Here is a 22,599-nt window from a genome sequence, read left to right as displayed (position 1 = left end):
GTACCTCCAATGGGAGGACAGAGTTGCTCCTTTGCAGCAGAGAATGTCCAGGGAATTGCTGGGCCATTTCTAGGACAATTTCTGATTTCGTAAACCGCTTTTCCTGGTCCCTCGGAGTTTAATATGAGATTATACTGTATAATCTAAGAGATGGCTCCATCCCCTCACCCCATGTAACTGGGCTCCTTGCTGCTCACCCTCCAGCCATGTGACACTGGGCCAATCCCGTGGATTGGTGCAGAAGCTCAGGTGGTAGCCCATTGCTTGTCAGCTTTGCACATTGTTGTGTATCATGACATCATTGCATGTGCACGACCGTAGCCACTGTATGCAGAGTGTAAGCGTCACAGGATCAGGAAAAAGCCCTTTGTTTTTTTAGGGTGGGGAAAAACAAAACTAAAAAAAAACAAAACCCCAATACAAACTCTCCATGTACTTTAGGCTACGTTTCCACTAGAAGCAAGAGAATCTTATTTGAATTTTCTGATGCTCAATTTGTATGCGTAATCGCATACGCATTTCTGCAATCTTTAAATGTGAATTTGCCTGAAACATTTTTAGAGTTCTTTTTACAAAAAAAAGTCAGTCCTATAATTATGGATTGCGTATGCAAAGAAGTGAAAATCGCATCACGCGATTTTTCCTGAATGGGACGTCTGAAAAACGGCAACATGGCTGTTTCTTCCTGGATGCGATTTTCACATCTATAGGACACTGGCCCATAGGAAAAATGCAGGTTGGTCTAACATGGCAACCTTGGGGCCTGAATGCCAGCTTCTCTGACCCTCTGCAAGACTATTATGGGGGCCAAAGATACTACATTGCCTTTCATTTTAAACCTTTTCCGATAGGAAATCATTGCTATGTGAATTTTTGTGCTGGAGGGAAAAAAATAAATAAAAAAAAACGCACAAATTTGGACCTAGCAGAAACAGGCCCTTAGGCAAAGGGGGGTAGATAACAGATGAGAAAAAAAAAAAAAAAAAAACACATCCACTTTGAACACTAATTATGATTTAATTTACAATTTATTGATTTGGTTGCCTCATTATACAGTTTTGTTAGAATCCTTTACATAAAAAAAAGATAAAACAAAGTCCTATAAAGTAGGACCTAACAAATAAAGAATTTTTTTTTTAACCAATGTTTGTTTATGACCTAATTTTGCCACTCCATGTAATTTAAAATGCTATGTACTGAACACAAAAGAGTAGTACTCTCCACGCACACACGCACATACTTACACGCACACACATAAGATTTCCCCAGATTTTCACAGAAAACCTGATACTGTCCACCAAAATATTAAATGGATGCCTCCAAAGCCAAAAATTACAGAAGCGGAGCTGATTAGTGAGAAGCTGCAGTCCCGGCGGAGGTGACCGTATGCACGGTGAAGCCTTACTGGCCGGCGTCTTGTAGCTGGAATGTTCCAAAAACTCCATGATCCAAGCTTGTAACACATCCAAGTGCTGGTGACAAAAAACTGGGTCATTTTTACGGGAGAACAACATTATGAACTGAAGAAACAAGGCTGGAGGCACAGACTACCAAACGGTGCTAAGAATGGCAAATCCCACGCGTTTGCATTGCAGTAAGCCAATTCGCCACCGCCCTATGGCGCCCAAAGTGGGACTGCGACTTGATGAAAGGATGATGGCCTTAAGATTGCGTGAGAAAATTTCAATTTTCCTGAATAAAAATAAAACCTTTTCAAGAAAAAACTAAATAAACTAAATTTTGTAAAAGCTCTGATTCAGTTTTAAGACTGTACTGTGACTGTGTGTATAAAGAGCCTTCTAGGCAGATAAAATAAAATGGGGGAGGAGGTGGAAGAAAAAAAAACATTTTGGATAGTATTACTAGGGCAAAAGGAGAGTTTCCGCACATCTAAATTGTCTTGAGGGGGAAGAGTAGCGTTTAGGAACGTTTGGTGTACTCCACTGGCACAAATGGAGTCACTGGCAGCACTGGGATATTGGGGGGCCATGTTCCCTAGCTCCAGAGGCCGGCGTAGTTGCCGTGGAGTCCTGATGGCAGGGGACCACCTGCCACAAAGAGCTTCGTTCCGGACGAGTCGTAGCAGTGCGTGTAAACGGCGTTTGGGCAGCAGTCCATGTCGTAGAAGTAATTCCTCCACATCTCGTTATGGTTCTAGAAGAGAAGAGTGGAAATTCAGTTAAAAAGCCAATTTTTCAAGCACAGATCTAACACCACCATCAATCAACTTCAGTGGGCACGGGATAACGTCTAAAAGGACCCCTGAAGTGAACCTAAGATGTCCAGTTTAACTTGCCTAACTTCCAGCCCCTCTATAGTCCTAGTCTGACCAGCAGCTGTGCCCCTGCAAGTGATCACAAACACTGGTCCACATGACAGCCCAGGGGCCCCAGGTCTCTCTCACTCACTGGGGCCCCCAAACCACCATGTGACACCTAGAGGGAAGTGCGGGCAAGCCCTGGACCTCTCACCTCCAGGGAACTCACCCCACCACCTCTAAACTGAATGCCAACTGCAACAAACACAATTGCTAACTTCCAGTCAGAGCAATATCCTGCCTCCATCTGGCCAGCAGACGCTTGTCAGCCAATCAGGTGCACTTTCATACACCCTTTGCCTGCTGTACCATACCTAGCAGGAATTACATAGATTAGCATTCAGGTGGGAGGCTTCGGTTGGACGCAATCGTGAATTGCGTCGTTTAACAGGGACGCCCCGTGTAGGCACATCTCCCACACGGTCCCCTCCCTAACCACTCACCTGTCAACCGCATCATAGAAGCTGCAAAAAATAAAATTTAAAATAACAAACACTGGTCCACATGACAGCCCAGTTGTGTTTGTTGCAGTTGGCATTCAGTTTAGAGGTGGTGGGGTGAGTTCCCTGGAGGTGAGAGGTCCAGGGCTTGCCCGCACTAACCTCTAGGTGTCGCATGGTGGTTTGGGGGCCCCAGTGAGTGAGAGAGACCTGGGGCCCCTGGGCTGTCATGTGGACCAGTGTTTGTGATTTTAAATTTTATTTTTTGCAGCTTCTACGATGCGGTTGACAGGTGAGTGGTTAGGGAGGGGACCGTGTGGGAGATGTGCCTACACGGGGCGTCCCTGTTAAACGACGCAATTCACGATTGCGTCCAACCGAAGCCTCCCACCTGAATGCTAATCTATGTAATTCCTGCTAGGTATGGTACAGCAGGCAAAGGGTGTATGACAGTGCACCTGATTGACTGACAAGCGTCTGCTGGCCAGATAGAGGCAGGATATTGCTCTGACTGGAAGCCCCTGCAAGTGATGGCAGAGAGAACCAGTCGTTGGCTACGCCGCATGCATGGCTGCACGCCTCCTCGATTGTGCTCCCATAGCTGGCAACATTCGGCACATGCATAGCTGCAATTTATACAAACTGCACAAGCGCAGTATGCTGCCGGCCACATAAGCGTAATTTAAGAGGCGCAAGCTTGAAGCTTTCATAGTGAACAGCAGCTGAATGCATCTGACTGCAATGACAGAAAGGGACCAGAAGGACTACAGGGGGGCTAGAAGAAACTCTAGGGAAGTTACACTGGGCACTTTGGGTTCACTTTAAGCAGGCTGGATAATGTAATGGTTAAGGGCTCTGCCTCTAATGCAGGAGACCTGGGTTCGAATCTTTGCCTGTTCAGTAAGCCAGCACCTATTCAGTAGGAGACCTTGGGCAAGTCTCCCTAACACTGCTACTGCCTATAGAGCGCGCCCTAGTGGCTGCAGCGCTGGAGCTTTGATTCCGCCAGGAGAAAAGCGCGATATAAATGTTCTGTGAGTTTGCTTGTTTAAGCCTCTTTCACATAGGAGGCTTAACTGCACGATTGCAATTAAGATGCAGCGTTCACCACACCCGTAACACCGCACGCAGTGGTAATGACCAATGGCAATAAATAAATAAGTCAGGACTCTGTATTCCGTTAGCTGATCTGTTTTTTACAGTGGAAGAGGATCCTATTTTTAACAATAGATTCCGCTGTCTGCATTTTTCGGAGGTGTAGAAAACTCAGTCTGTACATTTCCTGCTCAAGTGGGAAAGGAGGCTTATGGTTATGTTAGAAGACCATGGAAAAACAAAGGTGGTTGAAGAGAGGAGGGGGTCTTTGGGGGGATGGAAGAGGGGAAAAAAAAAAAAAAAAAAAAACCTTGAACAGGTGGTTTGAAAATTTATTCTCCAAAACTTAAAGGGGAACTTCAGCCTAAACAAACCTACTGTCATTAAGTTACATTAGTTATGTTAATTAGAATAGATCGGTAATATAATCTCTCACCCACCCCGTTTTAAAAGAACAGGCAAATGTTTGTGATTCATGGGGGCTGCCATCTTTGTCATGGGGGCAGCCATCTTTTTGGTTGAAAGGAGGTGACAGGGAGCAGGACACACAGTTCCAACTGTCCTGTGTCCTGATCACCCCTCCCAGCTGCACACGCTAGGCTTCAAATGTCAAATTCAAAATGTAAAAAAAAAAAAAAAAATTGCCCCAAAACAGCAGAACGAGAACATCAGAAATCCCACCATGCTTTGCACAGCATTAGGGGAAAAATGCCCAGGCAGTTTTTTTCTGTGCAGCTAAAAATGAGGCTTGTATAAGAGAAAAAAAAGTTCTGATGCTGTGAAACAGTTAAAGAAACACCAGGCCTTTCCAGTGCTGCTGAGTAAATTTTTAGTCTGGAGGTTCACTTTAAAGCAGGAAGACAAAAAAAAAAAAAAAAAAAGGTTTCACTTGCCTGGGGATTCTGCCAGCCCCCTGCAGCTGCCCTGTGCCCGACGTTGCCAAAGGATCCTCCAGTTCCCCTGCTGCAGCTTCATTTCTTTACCGCCAACTTACAAGTCGACGGCCACTGTGCCTGTCCTGGCCGTCCGCATCTTCGTTCCTGTCACTGGGAGCATCCTGCGCAGGTTCGAGGAAAAAAAATCATAATGCGCCTGTGCATGATGCCCCTGGTGACACGAGCGGGAGAGATGATGCGTACAGTACATACGCGTAGGCGCAATGGTCGTTGACGATAATTCAATGGTAAAGAATCACAACTGCGGCGGGAGACCGGATAATAGTTTTGCCCCGGCGTGGGATAGGACGTCTGCATGGGGCCGTGAGAAGCCCTAGGTAAGAAACTTTTTTACGTTGAGTCTTCAGGTTTCTTTTAACTGGAAGAGGTCAGCAGCACAAATAAAAAGCTCTTTACTAATTCCCCTTCATAAAAGTACAAAGTTAACTATATGAAGATGGTAGCAAAGCAGCTGGAAAATATACAGCAACAGCTTGCTGTTCCTGGAGCATGCTTGTTTTTAAGCTCTCTAGCACACAGAGCTTAACAGCAGGCTGCTGTGACCACAAGATATTCAAATGCCATGGGAAACCTTCAAAACATGGATGACAGGGATTCCCATGATGCTGTGTGACCTGATGCAGATGAATGGGCAGAAGTTGCATTGGTCAGGCTCCGGTGATAAGTCATCACAAGAGAATGGGCACTCACAAGCCAGCCTTTCCCTGTCGTCAGTTTCAGCATCTCTGCTCTGAATGTTGACGTTTGGATACTGCTGATGGAATCGTCCAGGAAGCGCTGAGCTCGGATGTCGTAGAAGAGGATGGAGCCCTGGCCGGTCCCCACTGTGATTATATGTTCATAGAAGCTGACCGATCTGATGCCTGCGCACAAAAAAAACAAACAGAAAAAAAAACACATTAACCGGCTTTAGAAACATCAGTGACTAGTCTGGTTTTAGATTTGATCTGCTCGATCATATTGTATTTTCATGCACCAGTTTTGCATGGGTTTCTTTGGCTGTGCTCACACATAAATACGTACATTTCCAGTCCCGTCCGTTTTTTTGTTTTTTTTTTAATCAGGCGTGTCAGACACTTCATCTGCTCTTGGGTTTCAGCAACATCAACAATTTCCCTGAGAGCAAGACTGGAGAAATACCAACTAACAGCTTGTACAATTAGCTAGCTTACTTGGGGGTTGATTCACTTTGTAGGACGAGATCCCCACACTTTGGCCCAATAGGCTGCCGGTCAAGTGACAGGCAGCCTATTGGGCCAATCTAAGTGCAGGGATCTCATCCTACACAGTCACTGGACCTGACAGGGTCCAGAGTGGGACATCTGGAACAGCTGTTAGTTTTGGGGGGAGCGCGAGTAAGTTAGTGGTTCATGCTGCAGCAATTTTTACTTGCGCTGCCATACTAAGCTGTGCTGCTTGTGCAGTGTAGCTTAGTGAATTAACCCCTACTGATCTGTATGTGAGCCAGATGTAGCCATCAAAAGAACCACATCTGGCTCCTAAACCATAGGTTCCCGACCCCTGCCTTAGGGCCTGTGCACATTGAACATCACCAAGCAAAATTGCAAACAATACAATCTTAAAATCACATGCGTTTTATTTTTTTACTTGCATTTTTGATGCATTTGCATTTTTTTGTGATTGCCGATTGGCTAAAATATTTGACCCCTGAAAAACGCAATGCAATTGCATAGCATTGCATCTTATTCAAACGCAGCACTTAAAAAGTGCAGCAGTCACTGCAACTGGAATTTTCTAAAAACGCATCACTGTGTACAGGTCATCATGGTTCTCATTATGTTGCAAAAGATTTTGCAATTTAAAAAAAACATGCAATTTAAAAAAGCAACGCAACGTGTACAGGGCCTTACAGCCCTTTTTTACTGTATCAGTTGCTGTCAGTTCAAACTGGAAAAATAAAACGGATGTGACGGTAATGTCCAGGTTTCCCTCTGGCTCCAGTGATCTTACTGGTTAGTGGGCAGCTGAGCCGGAAGCTGTTACAGGATCACTGCCATTTTTTAAAATGGGGGACAGAGAATTCCATCGATCCCAATGCACAAACAGGAAGAGATCGACAAGCAGACTATGTGGGATGTAAGTATGACGTGTGTATGCTTATTCTGACTTATTTTTCAATTCAGGTTTGCTTTAAAAAGAAACCCGAGGTGTGAGACCTACGGAAGCTGCCATATTTATTTCCTTTTAAACAATACCAGTTGCCTGGCTTTCCTGCTGATCTTTCGGGTCAGTAAGGTCTAAATCACACAAATGAAACAAGCATGCAGCTAATCTTGTCAGATTTTTCACAGATAGGAGTATTGTAGGCAAAGGATCAGCAGGACAGCCAGGCAATGTGCATTGTTCAAAAAATAAACAAACAGGTCATCCTCCACATCATTCTCACCTCAGCTTCCCTTTAAAGGGACTCCGACCAGTATTGCAAAGTACTTAACCACTTGCCGACCAGGGGATATTACAGTGATCGGTGCTGCGTGGACTCTACAGCCCGCAGCACCGATCAGGAGTGCAGCAGGGTGATCAGACTTCCCCCCTTTTTTCCCCACTAGGGGGATGTCCTGCTGGGGGGGGTCTGATCGCCGCCGGCTGCATTTGCTTAGCGGGGGGGCTCTTCAAAGCCCCCCTCCGCAGCGTTCTCCGCCGTCTCGCCGCTCCCTCCCTCTCCCTCCCCCTGTGAGCTGCGCAGGACGGATTTCCGTCCTGCGCATTGAAGGATAGGCTTCAGCCTATCATATGCCGGCGATCCCCGGCAAATTAGAGGCCGGAGATCGCCGATCTGCCTTACGGCGCTGCTGCGCAGCAGTGCCGTATGATGTAAACAGCAGGGATTTCTCCCCGCCTGTTTATATTTTGCCGGCGAGCCGCGATCGGCGGCTCTCCGGCTGTTCATGGAGACACCCTCCATGAACTGACATGGAAAGGCCGCTCGATCGAGCGGCCGTTTCCATGGTAACCCGCAGACGACCAGTTTACGCCAATCGGCGTTAGCTGGTCGTCAAGAGGTTAACGATGCATACCATTCTGTAGCTTGTTCTCTCCTCTCATTTGTACACCAAATAATTTTACATTTAAAAATCGCGGCTGCCATCTTGGCTATGTTATACCTTCCAGGTCACCCCTGTCTTCTCTGTTACAGAAGTACATCACTGAATGAAACAAGAAGAGGAAGTGACACGCATGCAAGAGGCTCCTCCAGATGAGTCACAGCACGACTTTGAATGAAGTCGTCTGGCCCCACGCATTTTATAGCGGCAACACCAGGGGAAGTTTGGATAAGGGCTGGTTCACATGGACGCTTGGCGGCGTTTACCGTCAAGCGTTCGGGACTCATTGGCTAAATTATCCCATTCAAGTTAATAGGAGCTTTTAGCATCGCGCGGTTACCTGCGATTGCGGAAACGCGGCGTTCCGATCCCGCTTTTACCAGATCTAGAAGCTGCATGCGACATCCAGGGCAGGCTTGCCACCACGGCTTCATGTCCGCTTGCGGGGACGAGAAACGCCGATCGTGACGGGAAGCCAATGATCACCGTACCACTGCCCCCAAGCGAGACGTCACAGGACGACGCTGCTTCCCGGCCGTCCCAACGCCGTCTGTGTAAACCAGCCCTTAACCTTCCTGGCGGTAAGCCTGAGCTGAGCTCGGGCTATGCCAGGCAGGAGGATATCTCTGCCCCTGGTGGGGCGATTTGCCCCATTTAAAGTGCTGTGCGCACAGCTAACACTTTGCTAGCCGCGCGCGCAGCTTGATCGCCGTCCGCACGCAGCGGCAGAAGAGGGCCCCCCCCACCAGAGCCCTGCGCTGCCCGGACCAATAAGTTCCAGGCAGCGCTATGGGCTGGATCGGAGGCGTCTGATGTCAGGACGTCGGCTGACGTCCATGACGTCATTCCAATCGTCGCCATGGCGACAGGAGAAGCCAAACAGGGGAACGCGTTATATATGCGTTCCCCTGTTTGCTATTGATGCCGGCGACGATCGCACTAGAGGGACACATGCGCCCTCTAGTGGTGTTTCATGTAGCTACCACTCTGGTAGCTTTACATGAAACAAAACAAAACAAAAAAAAAAATAAAAATGGATTTCTGCCTATTTGGCAGAAAAAATTAACCGCCAGGAGGGTTAAACAAGTGGCTGGTAAGTGTGCCGACACACAATTGTTCATGGGTATGCTTAAAGGCATACCCCATGAGAGGTGCCCGGAATCACTTTAAGGGCAGAATGTAGAGACTGGGTGGCAAATCACATGTTGGGATAGGGATGCAAATAATACGGAGTTGATACAATGTGAAAATGTATGCATTCAAATACAGCATTCATTGGTCAAATTCCAAGCTGCGTATATTTGCATAACATTAAAAAGGAGTCGGATTTTTATTTTTTTTTTAAAAAAGGCTTCAGATACTTACCTAAGGAGAGTGAATGCTCTGGGTCCTTATGAGCCTTCCCTCTCCTCTCCTAGTGTCCTAGTTCCCCCGCATGCTCCCCTGTTACCAGTCCACGACCAATTTGGTCATGGACTGCTCTCTCCTGGGTTGTGGCTTCCGAAGACGGGCCGCTCTGTACTGCCCATGCGCAAAAGCGCCCTCTCTCGCATGTGCGCAGTACAGAGCGCCGGTCTTTAGAAGCCCGAGCACTTCCGAAGACTGCAAAAGTCTCCGGTGGCAGGAGATTCAAACTGTGGAGCCTGCGGGGGAATGAGGACACCAGTAAGAGAACGGAAAGGCTCGTTAGGACCCAGAGCTTTCCCCACCCTTAGGCAAGTATCTGTTTTTATTTTAAAACAGGCTTCAGATTCACATTAAGCTAGCATTTTCATGGACTGGCAATGGTTAGCAGCGCGCAGCGCATGTATAGCCTGAATACTGTTAACATCATACTCACCACTGCCCTGCTCCCTGCAGTACACAGAGCGGGCATCCTCTGGCGGCTGACGAGGATCCAGGAATGAGACGTGAGCCTGGGAGCCCACCGCGTACACCGACCACTCCTGCCCATAGGCCAGACACACGTTCTCTCTGCAGTATGGTAGCTTGGTAGACAGCAGCTGCACAGAAGCAGGGAAACCAAACACAAACTGTCACTTCCCGGGTAATCAGCACACTATATAGACTACTCAATAGCCTTTCATTATAGTATTAATATCACTAGTAAAAAGGCCCGCCCGTTAAAAAACAGGCGCTAGGTCACAGCCGCTACCCCCGCAATGCGCGCACATATGCGTCCCGCTTGCTCGTTCCCCACCACTGTCTGAAGTATATGCACACAGGAAGCTGCTTGCTTGGCAGTTGGAAAAAGCTGTTATTTTCCCACAATGCAATGAGAACCTCTTTGAACCACACACAGCAAACTGACAGATCCGGCCCTGTGTCCTAACTGCCCTGGTTGCGCACATGCTCAGTACAAAAAAAAGCCAGGGACACAACCATTCAGTTGGTGACGCAGGGACACTTGCATTTTATTGTATAGGATTACGTATCTATATAGGGCTGACATGTTCACCAGCGATGTACAGTCTTGGCACTTTTCTGTCCCTCAGAGGGGCTCACAATCTTATCTCTACCATAGTCATATGTCTGTGTATGTAATGTAGTGTAAGGCCAATTTGACAGGGAAGCCAATTAACTTATCTGCATGGTTCTGGAATGTGGGGGGAAACCAGAGTGCTCGAAGGAAACCCACGCAGACATGCTGAGAACATACAAACTCCGTGCAGGTGAGGCCCAGTCTGGGATATGAACCAGGGACTCAGCACTGCAATATAATACAGATTAACCTGAAATGATAGCACTTGTAGGAAGTGTCAGTGAAGGGCTGAAAAAGAGAATGGGACGTATATAGTGTCTCTCTGTGTCCTACTACAGCAGGTAGTTTTTTTTTCTTTGAAAGGCGGACAAAAAAAAGGATTTTTACACTATTAAGGGCTTGTTCACACTAGAGGAGTTCTGGGAATTTTTAAGTGCAGGCGATTTGTACAAATCACCCTAAAAGCGCTTACACTATGCTTTCCAATGAGAGAGTTCTCATTGGGGCGTTCCGTTTGCTTGCCGCTGACAAAAAAACGCTGTATGGACTATTTTCAGGGCGATTTGCCCTAAATAGGAGGTATAGGGAAATGGCAAAGCGCTTGAAAAAACACTATGTATAGCGATTTCCCCAGCTTTTTAATGAATAAATACATTGTATTTATTCATTTCCAGGGGCAAAGTAATCACTTCCTGACTGACCGCAGGAAGTGATTGCTTTGGTAAAGCGCTTACAAAACCGCTTCTAACACGCAGAGCGAATAGAAGGGGGAAAAAATAGATAAATAATCGCTCAGAACGGGCGATAGGGCGAGCGCAACGCAATGTGAACAAGACCTAAGTGAGAAAAATGCACAGCCTTGCAGAACTTGGTCCCTGGTTCAAATCCCAGCTGGGGCATTATCTCTTAGTTTGCATGTTCTCCCCATGTCTGCGTGGGTTTCCTCCATTGGCTTCCCCCCTGAAATTGGCCCTAGCACTACAATGGACATAGGACTATGTCCCCTACCTTCCGTGTCCTTACCTCTCCCTCTAGATTGAAAGCCTTTGGGCAGGGTCCTCCTCCTTTTGTGTCCTACCTGATCATGCACCTCCATTACTGTGAACCCAAGCTATGCATCTGAGTGAACCTAACTTGCCTAATCTCCATGCTCCCCTCCAGTGACTAAGCATTACCTTGTACACACACTGTGCTGCGTGATCTGGTCTTTTTTGTATTCGGGTATTGTCAGGAAGAAAGCAAGAAAAAAAAAAAATCGGCGTGTTCGCGTACATGTAAAAAGTATGTTATTGTGTCAATTTTTACCGCAATTTTAATGAAAGTAAATGGGATTGAGTTTTAAAAAGCACTCCGAAAGCGATAACCAATCGCAAGCACTCAGAAAAGCGCTTATATAGTGTGCCTGAGCTCTTTGAGACTATATGTAGATGAAATATACTCTGTAAAGTGCGGTGAAAGATGTCGCCACTATATACTGTATATACTCAAGTATAAGTCTAGAAATGTAGGTCTGATTCGCTTCATAAAAGTAAGTCGACTTATACATGAGTCACAGGCAACACTGATCACAGACTAAATGTGTGTACTAATAGTGACATTCCCATTCACAGTAATTTACCCAGTGGTAAGTGATACTTTGTGGAAAGGAAATGCCAAGAAAACAGATCTAAAAATCCTGGCTAATGGCCACAACAATTTCCAAGGAAAGAGGCGGGGGGGGGGGGGGGGAGGAATACTGGGCTGCATAAAAGGGAGTGAATAATTTCAGCACTTGGGGCCCTGGAGGGAGGTACTGGCTGCACTTAAGGGACAGGTAGGGTTAATGGCTGCAATACTGTATGCAGTGTGGTCATTAACCTTTCCTGAGCCCCAAGTGCAGCCATTAACTTTGCTGGGTAGACTTATACTTGAGTCAATAAAAAATTCCAGCTTAATGCCCGTTCAGATCACAAATGCGGATGGCCATGCGTGCGTAACGCGCGCGGACCGCAACGCGTACGAACGCATGGCCATCCGTGTTTGTGTGCGTTGCGTGGCTGATCCCATCACTGAAAAGTGAATGGGACAGCCACGCGTTTTAGCAAAATCTGCGTGCAGCATGCGTTCCCGGACCGCACAGGTCCGGAACGCATGCAGTGTGAACATCAGACATTGCACTCTATGCAATGTCTGATGTCGTGCGTATCGGCCACCTGCACGCGTTTCCAAAACGCGGCTGGAAACGCGTGCAGTGTGAACGGGCCCTAAGAGGATTGAATATTGGAGTTGACTTATACACGAGGTCAACTTGTATTCGAGTATATACGGTAAATAATGATAAAGTCTGCTTAAAACATCTTATGGCTCTTAATACTGCAAAATAGTTGCTTTTAGTTCCATTTTAAAATACTGGCTCATGACGCACATTGCTGACATTAACCGGTTCAGCGCCGCAGTGCCGAAAATCTCATGCATCCGAGCAACGTTCACCTCCCATTCATTCGCCTATAACTTTATTGCTACTTATCACAATGAATTGATCTATATCTTGTTTTTTCCGCCACTAATTAGGCTTTCTTTGGGTGCTACATTTTGCTAAGATTTATTTTTTTCTAAATCCATTTCAACAGGAAGATTAAGAAAGAAATGAAAAAAATTCATTATTTCTCAGATTTTGGCCATTATAGTTTGAAATTAATATACGCTACCGTAATTAAAACTCGTGTATTTTATTTGCCCATCTGTCCCGGTTATTACACCGTTTAAACGATGTCCCTATCACAATTTATGGTGCCGATATTTCATTTAGAAATAAAGGTGCATTTTTTCAATGTGCGTCCATCACTATTTATAAGCTTATAATTTTAAATAATATAATAACATACTCTCTTGACGTGCATATTTAAAAAGTTCAGACCCTTGGGTAACTATTTATGTTGTTTTTGTTTTTTTATTGTATTTTTTATTTATTTTTTTATAAAAAATTTATGTGGGTAATTTTTGGTGTGGGAGGGAAACTGCCTATTTTAAATGTAAAATATTATAATTCTTTAATTAAAAATGTATGTGGGTGCAGTTTACTATTTGGCCACAGTGAAAAAAGTCCTGGATGCGAACAATCTCCCATCCAGGAACTAAAAATCAGAGGAGAAGTTTCCTGGGGGCAGAAATACCGCGCTCTCTGGATAGAAGAAACACTTACCTGGGGATTTCTAGGGCCAGCCCCTAGAAGTCTGTGTCCCTCGCTGCAGCTTCACTCTCAGCCGGTCTCCCCTCCATAGCGGCTGGCCTCTGTGCATAGAGCAATCCCGGACACGGGAGCGCAACAGACGCATGCCTGCCAGGAGGGGACCCTGGGAGACTGACAGAGTGGAGCTGCGGCAAGGGACACAGAGGCTTCAAGGGGCTGGAGGAAACCCCAGGTAAGTGAATAAATTTTTTTTTTTTATGGTTATCAGGGAGGGCTGAAGTACTAATCTGTTCTGCTCAGTGGATATAAGCAGTGCAAACTAACAGAAATACAAGTGAACGTTTCTCCAAAGAACATTTTTCGAGAAAAGGATCAGCACACACTGTGGCTAATATACAGTAAGCATTAACCTCCTGAGCGGTCTGGACGAGCTCAGCTCGTCCATCACCGCCGGAGGCTGCCGCTCAGGCCCTGCTGGGCCGATTTTTATCAAATAAAGTGCAGCACACGCAGCCGGCACTTTGCCAGCCGCGTGTGCTGCCTGATCGCCGCCGCTCTGCGGCGATTCGCCGCGAGCAGCGGCGAAAGAGGGCCCCCCTAGCCGCCTGAGCCCTGCGCAGCCGGAACAAAAAGTTCCGGCCAGCGCTAAGGGCTGGATCGGAGGCGGCTGACGTCAGGACGTCGGCTGACGTCGATGACGTCACTCCGCTCGTCGCTATGGCGACGATATAAGCAAAACAAGGAAGGCCGCTCATTGCGGCCTTCCTTGTTTATTCTGGGCGCCGGAGGCGATCGGAAGATCGCCTCCGGAGCGCCCTCTAGTGGGCTTTCATGCAGCCAACTTTCAGTTGGCTGCATGAAATAGTTTTTTTTTTATTTAAAAAAAACCCTCCCGCAGCCACCCTGGCGATTTAATCAGAACGCCAGGGTGGTTAAAGAGGAACTGTCGCAAACATCTTAACATTTAAAACACATACAAATAAGTACGTTTCTTCCTGAGTGAAATGAGCCATACCTTACTTTTCTCTTATGCTGCTGTTACTTAAAGTAGGTAGTAGAAATCTGACAGAAGTGACCGGTTTTGGACTAGTCCATCTCTTCATAGGGAGATTCTCAGCATGGCCTTTATTCTTTATAAAGCCATTCCCTGAAAAAGATTTATAAAAGAGCTCACCGCACACTTTTTTGGCAGTTGGACAGAGCAACTGCCATTCACTAAGCGCATTTTGAAAATAAAGAAAATTCCTGTGAACCCTCCATGAGGAGATGGGCTAGTCCAAAACCTGTTGGTTGTGTCAGATTTCTACTACCTACTGTAAATGACAGCAACATATGAGAAAGTTCATTTATGGCTCATTTTACTCTAGAAGAAACACACATCTTAATTGTATAGGTTTACATATAATTTAAATTTTAAGATTTTTGCGACAGAGGTCCTTTAAGTAAACGCTTGCACAGTACACACAGGGGGCCTGTCAGTATTATAAAATCAGGGCTGAAGTCAGTGATGCAAGTAAATTGCATTATTGACCTGGACCCCGTTTTAAGAGGTGATGAAAGCACACCTAAGCGCCAGTACTACAACGCATTAAAATATTATCATCCAGGAACTCATGCTATTCACAATACCTTGGCCAGCGTGTGCTCTGCTTTCCACAGGTGGAAGTAGCCATCGAGGGATACAGCGCCCAGTTCCTGCAGATTCAAGAAGAGACAAAATATAAATCACACATACAGGACATTTATTTTTTTGTTCCTATAAATATCTGCTTCCTAGTTTAGACCCCCCCCCCGACCGCATGGCCCTCAGCAATGAGAGTGTGTGGAAAGGTTCAGGCACAGATGTCTATCTACAGTGCCAGCTGGAATATAGGGGAAGATTTAGAAACACCAGTGTACAGTGGCACGGGGATCACCATAGCACCCATAGCGTCTGCTATGGGGCACACAGCCAAGGGGGGGGGGTGCAGTTTGTAGCCAGGAGAGTTTTGTCACTTCCCTCCAGTGCACCACCCACTTACTCTGCATATGGGGGGCTGATCTGGCTACCTATACTGGCGGTACATTTGGCTATTTATAGTTGGACCACCTAATACTGGCGTTTGGGGGGGGGGGGGGCAGTGCACTCTAGCTCTCTACTTTGGGGGGCTACCTAGGGGTCCAAAGGTACCTTATTTTTTCATTTTTCAGGGGTTGGCCAATCAAAATGTTGCTATGGGAACTCACAATTTCTAGCTACTGCCCTGGACACCCCCTCCCTTCCCCTCATTAAAGAGGTCTGAAACTGACATAACATTCAATAAGAATGTGTTTTGCTACGTATTATTCATACAGTTATCTTATTTGCTTTTGTGCACAAGTAATATTGTCTGTCTGCAAATTACAAGTTTCAAAAGTGTAGTTTTTCTTGCCCTGAAAGCTGCCATTGCATTTTATTCAAACTGATTTTTATTATATATTAAAATCTAATGAATTGTTCTGAACTGTATGTGTGCCTGAAGCAGACAGCTTCTCAGAAAGTGTTTTTACTTACGTTATCTCCAGTTTGGATGCGGATTTGAAGCTGAATAGCAGGACAAAGTGCTTTGTTTAACCATTTCAGTGATGTTCTGCTACAATTTTTTTTCTGGGATAGTACCTTTAAAGCTATGAGGAATCTTTTAGAACTAAGTACAAATGCTGACTTTCAGACCACTTTAAGACTGCCATGAAAGGCTCCGTGTTTGATACATTTTAAAAAGAGTACATCCAGTATAAATCAAAAGTACTGCTGAAAAGGTTGCTCTGGAACACGGTCCATTAATTGATCCAACAAGTCCTTGTCTGGTACATGCAGAGTGATCCTGCACATAACAGGGGGCTCCTAGAAGAACCGGAAAACCTTTGAATTTTCTCCCACTACTTTTTGGGGGGGGGGGGGGGGGGAAGAGATTAGGGGAGTTACAGGTTCACTTTGACTGATCTACCTATCCGTCTTAATCTACCTTATTAACTACATCACAGTCTGGATGAATCCGAAAGTTGGGCATTACCTTGCTCATGCTGTTGAAGGCCAGAGCGCGGACCTTGCAGTTGGCGGAGTTGCTGCTTTCTTTCGGGATATCCTTCAGAGCTTTGTGGCTGATATGGAAGTAGTCTGGCTCCTCAGAATGATCATGGCGGAAGTCACATTTATTCAAGACCTCGTCATTTACCTCCCACAACGCCATCGAACCATCCCGGGAACCTGCAACGGCAGAAGGCTTCCGTGTGACCATACAGTGTGCGAGAGAATGCATGGAAAAATGGAGGGTTAGAACTTGGGATTCTACAAGGTTGCCGGGACCAATGCATTCTTCCTGACAATGCGACAGCCATAACACCGGATCTCTAAACCAATCTACACTAGTTACATTTCAGTGGGTTGTGTACTGTAGAACACACAAAAGCAAACCTGCACTGGGCACGCACATGCTATAGAACATTAATAAACCTGATGTTAGATTCAATAAAAAATGTGTAAGAATTTAAAGAAATCCTTAAATCAGGAGACTTCCTTTAGGTTTGATACTTACCCATGTAAAGCTAAGGCACTATATCTTATAGAGGAGGCATGTCCAAACTCAGCCCCGGAGGCCAAATGCAGCCCACGAGCCTTTTCTGATGGCCACCAAAGCTCTATACAGTTCATTTCATGCTGGCCTCAGGCCCTAAGCTGCAGTGCCGCATGCAGGGGCCACCTTGTGTCACTGCTCTGCCTCCCCCTTCGTTCACCTGTAGGTTATCAGCCACCACTATGCCAGCTGAAATAACAGCCACGGATTAGCAGCTTCCACTGTGCTAATGGTATATGGGTTATTTCCTGTGGAAAGGTTTTATTTGACAAAATGTCACAGGCATAGGGTACCTAACGGCGGTCAGCAAAAATAGTGTTTTATTTTCGCTAATTTGACCCCAGCACTCTATAGAACACTGGTATGTCCCTTGTCATGAAGTTTGGACAACCCTGCTATAGAGCCTTCTCAGTCTTCACTCGATCCAGTTTTCCGTCCGGCTATGTCTTGACCCTCCTCAGGGAGGCTTCAGAGATGGTCTGCACCCGTGCATGCGCAGTACAAAGCCAAAGGCTTCTTCGTCATTAGCGTTGGATCAATGGGGGCCCCGCAGTGGAAAGGAGGGGACACAGAGGACCAGGAAGATTCTATGGGGTCCAGAGCATTCCCTCTGCTTTGACATGCAACTTTGTTTGAGGGGGGCTTGCTACAGGTATTCTTTTAGGACTCTTCTTGATCAATGTTTGGTCATTTCAGGCTCCCAATCAAGGTGTGGGTGGCTACAAGCAGGAGCGTTCTGCAATCGTCATGTACAAAGACAGGCAAACTAAATAAGTCCGAGCGATGGAAGATCTCACTTACTGAGAAAAGTTGGGCAATCTGGGTTTATTTAGCTTAGAAGAAAGATGGCTAAGGTGATACCAGATTAGCATGAATAAATACATCAGAGGGCAATACATAAGCTTGGCAGATGAGGTTTTTTGTCCCTAGGCTTGTACAAAAGACAAGGGGACACGATCCGTGTATGGAGGGAGAAAAAAAAGTTTTGCCATCTATTTAAGAAAGGGTTATTTACAGTGAGTGTTATTAAAATGTGGAATATTTTACTACAGGAAGTAGTTATTGTAAATCTATATCTGCATTTAAAGGACTTACGAGGTTAAATCGTAAAAAAAGTCAAATACCTGTATGCTAATTTAAGGCAACTTGTAGCGTGGATCGGGGGGGGGGGGTTTGGCCCTAGAGCTGCGCAGCCGCGCTCGCGGCTAAGCGGACTGCGCAGTCGCGGCCGGCTCATGCGGCCATCTTTGAGCAGCCAAGAGAGCCGACCCAGGCCGAGCGGTTGGGAGCCGGCCGGGGGGGCTATTGAGCGCAGGGGACCCGGCGGAACGGCACGGAGGGCGCGGACGGCATCCTCCATGCCTTAAATTAGCATACAGGTATTTGACTTTTTTTACGATTTGACCTCGTAAGTCCTTTAAAGAGGGCTTGGGTGCTTTCCTTGCATTGAAGGATATCCAAGGCTATATTTACTAGGAAATTTCCAGCAGAGTTGATCCAGGGATTTTGCCAGACTACCACCTGTAGTTGGCTCGGAATTTTTCCCTTCAAAGGTTAATTGGCCAAGCCTTGTAAGGGTTCTTTACCTTCCTCTGAATCAACTGAAATATGAGAGGGTGCAGGAAAGAAAGGTATCCAATTTTAACTTGTTTTTCCCCCTCCTGTTTGGACTTGATGTCTTTTTTACGACCCAATTAACTACCAGTATATGTAACTATATTGCCTGTTGCTGTGTCATAATGAGTGACGTTGCGATACCTCTCACCATGTCAAACTGGTCTGACAGCAATACAAAAAGAACACAAAAAGTGAGATCTCAAAGCATGGCTTATCCTGACCCTGCCTCTGACCATATTTAGGTGGTGCCACAACTGCACATTTTCTTTAATGAGGAACTCCAGTGAAAATGTAATAAAGTGCTTAATTTTTACAATAATTATGTGTAAATGATTTAGTCAGTTTTCCCATTGTAAAATCTCTCCTCTCCCTGATTTACATTCTGACATTACATGGTGACATTTTGACTGCTGGCAGGTAATGTAGCTACTGCATGCTTTTTTTGGCAGTTGGAAACAGCTGTAAACACAGCTACTTCCCACAATGCAACAAGGTTCACAGACAGCAAACTGCCAGGAGTACCACGGTCCTCAGTTTCTTGTGGGAGGGGTTTCACCACAATATCAGTCATACAGCGCCCCCTGATGGTCTGTTTGTGAAAAGGAATAGATTTCTCATGTAAAAGGGGGCATCAGCTACTGATTGGGATAAAGTAAAATTCATGGTCGGAGTTTCTCTTTGAGGCAGGGGTCACACTTGCCTTTCAGTTTCTACACTTTTCAGAAAACTGAAAGACAAATGTGACCTCTACCTTACAACAGCTAATGTAATTTATAGAGAAAACTGACAAATTGCGCAAGATGTCAGTTTTTTTTCTGCATGCGAAATCTGCATTAATGTGTGACCAAGCTCATTGATTAACATGAGTTCTCAGTTGAAGTCAGTTTTTCTGTGCAGAAAACGCGTACGAAAGCCGGTAAGTGTGACCCCTGCCTAAGGCAGGGTTCAATCTTCTCTCTGTGGAAACTTTCCGCACGCTAGTTTCTGGAGCTTTGCATTTGTCTGCGTTACAAAGAGCATTTTGCATAATGATACTTAAAATGCACAGCATGAGGTCTCACACCATGGACCACTGTGCAATTCACGTTTTCTCCTGAGTTTTCTTCTAGAAGGTAATTTTTCATCTTTAGTTTAAAATAACTTTAGCACTTTGCAATGGAACAAGTACCAAAAAGTAGGTAAATGACTGAAATTATTTTTAGTACTTGTTTGCTTGCTGGTGGTTTAACTATTTCACATTCCTGGACGTGAAACTCACGTCCAGGAAGCCATGTGCGCTCCTGCGCGTCCACGCGGCCGATCGCGCGCGTGCACGCGCGCGATCGGCCGGCGGTTTGTTAGCCAGTGAATCAGTGAATCGGGCAACGGTGCCCGATCACTGATTCCTCTCCCCCGCAGAAAAAGCGACAGCTTCTCTCGGAAGCTACGCTTCTTCTGCCTCCTATGTCGCTCTAAGCGTACGTGGTACGCTTAGAGTGACGTCACTGTAAACAACTCATGGCTGCCATCTTGTGGCCAAAAAGTAAACTACATCTAAATGTTAAATAAAAATAAAAATACACATATATTTACAAAAAAAATACAATTTCAATCCCACCCTCCCAAAAATACCCACATAAAATGTTTAATTAAAAAAAAAAAAAAAACATTACAATTAAAAAAAAAAAAAAAAAACACAAATATTTACCTAAGGGTCTAAACTTTTTAAATATCTATGTAAAGATGAAATATTTCTTTTTTTTTTTTATTATAAGCTTGTAAATAGTGATGAATGCAAAACGGAAAAAATGCACTTTTATTTCCAAATAAAATATTGTCGCCATACATTGTGATAGGGACATAATTTAAATGGTGTAATAAACGGGACAAATGGGCATATACAATACGTGGGTTTTAATTATGGAGGCATGTATTATTTTAAAACTATAATTGCCGAAAAGTGAGAAATAATGATTTGTTTCCGTTTTCTTCTTATTCTTCCTTTTAAAATGCATTTACAGTAAAGTGGCTCTTAGTAAAATGTACCCCCCAAAGAAAGCCTAATTGGTGGCGGAAAAAACAAGATATAGATCAGTTCATTGTGATAAGTAGTAATAAAGTTATAGGCTAATGAATGGGAGGTGAACATTGTTCGGATGCATGAAGCGAAAAACGACTGAATGCGAACTGGTTAAAGAGAAGCCGTAACCAAGAATTGAACTTTATCCCAATCAGTAGCTGATACCCCCTTTCCCATGAGAAATCTATTCCTTTTCTCAAACGGATCATCGGGGGGGGGGGGGGGGGGGGGGGGGTTCTGTATGGCTGATACAGTGGTGAAACCCCTCCCACAAATGATGTCAGCACCACACAGCACTGAGGTACTGACATCACACTGTGGAAGCCTTGTTGCATTGTGGAAAATAACAGCTGTTTCAAACTGCCAAAAAAAACAAAAAAAAAAACAAGCAGCATCTCCTTCCAGTGACATCACCTGCCAGCAGTAAAAATGTCACCATGTGATAAATGTCAGAATGTAAATCTGGGAGAAGATAGATATTACAATGAGCAAACACTGACTAAATTTATACATAATTATTGTTAATATTATGCACTTTTTTATTACATTATTTTCACTGGAGTTCCTCTTTAAAGTGCATTTTATTTTAAGTTGTGAAAATATCAACTAATAGAAAAAAACTCAGGTGAAAAACTGAATTGCAAATGGGCCCCATGTGCTTCTCATTTCCTCCATGTGAAAATAAGATTGGAGCCCCGTTCACAGTACTGCATTGTAACTGATTGTCTTATTCTAACTGGCTGGATGCAGGCTTTGTATTAAAGCACCTCCAGTCTCCACTGCAGTTCATACATTGGGCTCCAATCACAAAGCATTACTGCATTCAGTAATGCTGAAAACAGCGGATTTTACCGATTACCTTCCCAAGTTACAATTCCCTAAACCCATCACCACACAGAAAACCACAGTTCCCGACTAGTGAGGTAAATTACCGACTTGTGATGCTAATTCACAAAGACTTCTGCACGTTATTTACCGGCCAAAAGTGTTTGGTAATTTTCTCCAGCTCACAGCAGCCAATAACTGTCTCTGTGCGGTAGATTAGACGGACAGCCTTTGGGGAGAGCCAAGTAGCCAATAGGCAGAGCCACACAACCTGCTTCTCATGCTGATTGGATGTGGCAGGGATGCCGGTGGGTCTTTAAGTGTATCAAAGCAGTAGAAGCTGACAATTCTGCGGGCATCCCTGCATCCCTTTAGATGCGCATATGTGTATTGTAGCACACAGAAGAGCTCCCCCTGGTGGCTGCAGCACATCTAAAGGGATGACAGGATGCTCAGGACAGAAACCTCAGAGACAGACACTCTACACACAGACACACTACACACAGACACACACACACACAGACACTCTACACACAGACACACTACACACAGACACACACACACACAGACACACACACACAGACACACACACACAGACACACACACACAGACACACACACACAGACACACACACACAGACACACACACACACACACACACACACACAGACACACACACACAGACACACACACACAGACACACACACACAGACACACACACAGACACACACACAGACACACACACACAGACACACACACACAGACACACACACACAGACACACACACACAGACACACACACACAGACACACACACACACACACACACACAGACACACACACAGACACACACACAGACACACACACAGACACACACACAGACACACACACAGACACACACACAGACACCTCTCCCTGCCTGCCCGCTGCCCTGCTAGAAGGCTGGTAAGTGACACTTACTGGGCAGGGGGCTTAGTGAATGGA

General features: G+C 45.4%; 1 protein-coding gene across 1 annotated transcript in view; it reads right to left on the bottom strand.

Moving 5' to 3' along the window:
* Window positions 1–1,009: 1,009 nt before the first annotated feature.
* DCAF12 (DDB1 and CUL4 associated factor 12) overlaps window positions 1,010–22,599 on the bottom strand; it is a 46,730-nt gene continuing 25,140 nt past the window's right edge. Inside the window, exons 5-9 of the mRNA XM_068271936.1 lie at window positions 16,557–16,750; window positions 15,154–15,219; window positions 9,714–9,876; window positions 5,499–5,671; window positions 1,010–2,154 (exon numbers count right to left, since the gene is read on the bottom strand). Of these exons, the coding sequence (XP_068128037.1) occupies window positions 1,996–2,154; window positions 5,499–5,671; window positions 9,714–9,876; window positions 15,154–15,219; window positions 16,557–16,750 (755 nt within the window). The 3' untranslated portion in view covers window positions 1,010–1,995. The remainder of the gene's footprint in view (window positions 2,155–5,498; window positions 5,672–9,713; window positions 9,877–15,153; window positions 15,220–16,556; window positions 16,751–22,599) is intronic.

This window comes from Hyperolius riggenbachi, chromosome 1, assembly GCF_040937935.1.
Source record: "Hyperolius riggenbachi isolate aHypRig1 chromosome 1, aHypRig1.pri, whole genome shotgun sequence".
Taxonomy (NCBI): domain Eukaryota; kingdom Metazoa; phylum Chordata; class Amphibia; order Anura; family Hyperoliidae; genus Hyperolius; species Hyperolius riggenbachi.
This window is presented reverse-complemented; position numbering and strand designations above follow the sequence as displayed.